Source organism: Notothenia coriiceps, unplaced genomic scaffold (assembly GCF_000735185.1).
Source record: "Notothenia coriiceps isolate Sejong01 unplaced genomic scaffold, NC01 NC01_scaffold00005210, whole genome shotgun sequence".
Classification (NCBI taxonomy): domain Eukaryota; kingdom Metazoa; phylum Chordata; class Actinopteri; order Perciformes; family Nototheniidae; genus Notothenia; species Notothenia coriiceps.
In genome coordinates this window covers 1-3,072 of record NW_011337911.1, presented here as the reverse complement: position 1 = coordinate 3,072, position 3,072 = coordinate 1, and the positions used below count along the sequence as shown (strand labels likewise).

The window sequence follows — 3,072 nt, the reverse complement described above, 5'->3', positions numbered from 1 at the left end:
TTTTTAAATGAGTTTAAAATCTGTGATGGGTATCAAACTGGTCAGCTTAAGTTCCTGCTGAAGCGTGTTGCAGGTCGAGGGGGCAGAGTATAATATGGCTTTTTTCCCAAGCACCGTGCGTACTGAGGGGACGGACAGAGTGATGTCATTTTGAGATCGTAGTCTATAGCTGTACTGTTTGTGTGATATGTAGAGGGGCAGCAGTCCAAGCATAGCAGTATAGATGAGTTTGTACCAGTGCAGTGATCTGCGCATCTGATAGTGATGTCAAGTTGACTAAAGAGTACAGCGTGCAATGGTGTGTGAGGGGATTACAGTTGGTTATGAACCTCAGAGCCCCATGGTAGACAGCGTCCAGCAGATGAAGGGAGTGAGCTGAGGCGGTCATGTACACAACATTCCCGTAGTCCATGTGGTAGCTACAAGCCGTTTCCTCGCACTTGTGGAGAAGCAGGCCTTATTTCTAAAAAATAATCCCAGTTTTAATTTCAATTTCCTTAAGAGATTGTCAATATGTGGTTTGAAGCAGAGATTTTCATCTATAGTGATGCCTAAGTATCTGTAGGTGTTAACAGCTTCAATGGGGTTATGCTGTGCAGACATGATGCAGGGAAGAACAGTTGGTAACTTTTTCTTATTGGAAAACAACATGACTTTTGTCTTATCTGAATTGAACACATTTGACATCTTAAAAGCTAAAGCATCTGTTATGTTTCTTGTGTCTGTGCTCAGAGCTCCTGTGTTGGTGGCCCTGGCTCTAATCGAGTGTGGGATGGAATATGAAGACGCCGTGCACTTCATCAGACTGTGAGTACAAAACACTGATTCTACTGTCCTCAATTGAAATGTACCATCCCTGGAGTTGCTCACACATGCTGTCATTCAGATCTAATGTCTCTAGTTGATGTCTTTTTGATGTCAGGAAGCGTCGCGGGGCGTTCAACTCCAAACAGCTGCTGTATCTGGAAAGCTACAAACCTAAACTGTGTCTGCGCTCCAAAGACGGCAACGGACAAAGCTGCTGCATACAGTAGGAATCTACAAACCACTCTTCTTCACTGCTGCTTCACTTGAGACTCCTAATGTTGAATGGAAAAGTGATGTGTTTGGGTAGCGCAAGAGAAAAGGAGAATTCCTGCACACTGTTGTGCCATTTTAGCGAAATTCATTTGTAACGTTTCTGTCCTCGATTAGGTAAAGACTCATTTAGGCTTGTGAAATCTATTAAAAGCACTTTTCCCAAATTAAAAGCACCACAAATGTCTGAAAGTCTTTTACGTAACAAATTGACCTCTATAGAGAAGGTGTTAAATGTTTCTGCTTTTTGGTCTGTGAACTCACCTTAAATGTAGCAAATACACACATATTTAGCTCATTAAAGAGAAATTCCACAGTCAAGCAAAACTTATTTAAACTGTGAAATCAAGCTTAAGGGACTGTTAAAGTAATAATATAAATCAAAATTTGACTCTCACGTTTCTGTTGTAAACAGAGTTGCTTTTATTTTAATTGAAACCTGGGATCAAACATTATAGATATGTCTGTATCAGTAGTCAATATGTTTGATTTTTGTGATGTTAAAAATGATATGCAGCTTGCTATTTGTTCTAAGCTCCAACACTACAAATAAAGAATGAATAGCTGGCACTGTGTGCTCGCAAGTTTATTGCCCATCAATAATTTTTGTATTCCAATATTCACTCACTGAGCAAATCGATTCTCCGCAGCAGATGATAACATAGAGTTAGAAAGCCTACAACATTAAATGCATTTGCTAAAAGAAGATCAGAATATGAATAAGTATGACATATGCTGTATTAATCAACAATACAAAGTACCTATAAAAGTACATAGTTAGTCATAGGTGCTTCTTTAGAACAGAAACATGTTGGTTGTAAGTGTTTGGCACTGTCTTATAACATTACAAAAGCAGGAACATGTTAAAAGGTCAGCTGCTGTGTCTGTAAGCTGCTGTTGGGTCTTTGTGATCATCTTTCTGTATAGGATTTGTTTTCTTTTTTCTCTGTACCCTTTACTTATTTGTACTTGTTATTTATTGATTGATTTGACAGTGTTTCTTGGTGAAATGTCTGTCTGCTAGAAAACATCTAGTAGCTTGATGGAAAATAGAGTGTTTAGTAATGTAAGTGTTGCTTGTCGCAGAAACTATTTTGAAGTAAGATGTGTCTGTCTGTGTTGTTAGTTTATAAAAAATGGAGATTTTTTGCATTATTTTTCCGACACACAAAACAAAGTGCTTCACAAATAAAAATAATTAAATACAACAATAATAACCCCTCAGTTCAAAGACAGACCAACACAACCTAAAACAATAAAAGTTTTTATTTTTTATTTAGGACAGGGAAGAGACACAAAAGGCATAAATGGCGTATGATGAGACGAAAATACCAGGTCACACAAAAAATACATAATTGTTTTTTTTTAATGCATATTCAATTAAATACTAAAAGACAAAACAGAGATAATGGGATCCCGAAACATTTCAAATAACTAGTTCACCAGTTGGATACACACAAGAACCAAAAACACTTATTTCAAGCTAATTTTGTCCAACTTCATGTTGTGTTGTGCCATGTTGTTATGGTTTGTGGCAATACATTAAAAAAAAATTAGCTTTGCAATATATTTTTTACAAACCTTAAATTCAGATAACTCCTTAATTGAACTTAGGGGAGTTTCTCTCCCACACACTCCCCCCCTACATGAAACGCCTTCATTGGACTTCTTTGTTGTCTATTGTAAAATTGTGACAACACTATAGCCGCATTCACACCGCAGGACTTTCCCTGGTACTTTGGTTCTTTAGTTCCGTTGGTACCAATAATGTCGCGTTCACACCGCCGGGACTACTCAGTGACGGGAACTCTTTTGGCCATTTTCAGTTCCTGCTAGAGAGGTGGTACGAACCAAGCACCCAGGAAGTGCGCCGGAGTCTGATGAGAATATTCGTTGTGGCCAAACGGCGGTACTACACTTCCGTTTGGTTGCTGGTCTCGGAAACACTTTTTCCCATTGACTTACATTGGGAAAGAATGGTCTGTAACGCGTTGG

General features: G+C 38.5%; 1 protein-coding gene across 1 annotated transcript; it reads left to right on the top strand.

Annotated features, from left to right (window-relative positions):
* Positions 1-493: 493 nt before the first annotated feature.
* LOC104942829 (protein tyrosine phosphatase type IVA 2-like) lies at positions 494-1,664 on the top strand. Its single transcript, XM_010768132.1, has 2 exons — positions 494-807; positions 923-1,664. The coding sequence occupies exons 1-2, from the start codon at positions 581-583 to the stop codon at positions 1,032-1,034; spliced, it is 339 nt and encodes a 112-aa protein (XP_010766434.1). The 5' UTR covers positions 494-580; the 3' UTR covers positions 1,035-1,664.
* The last annotated feature ends 1,408 nt before the right edge of the window (positions 1,665-3,072 follow it).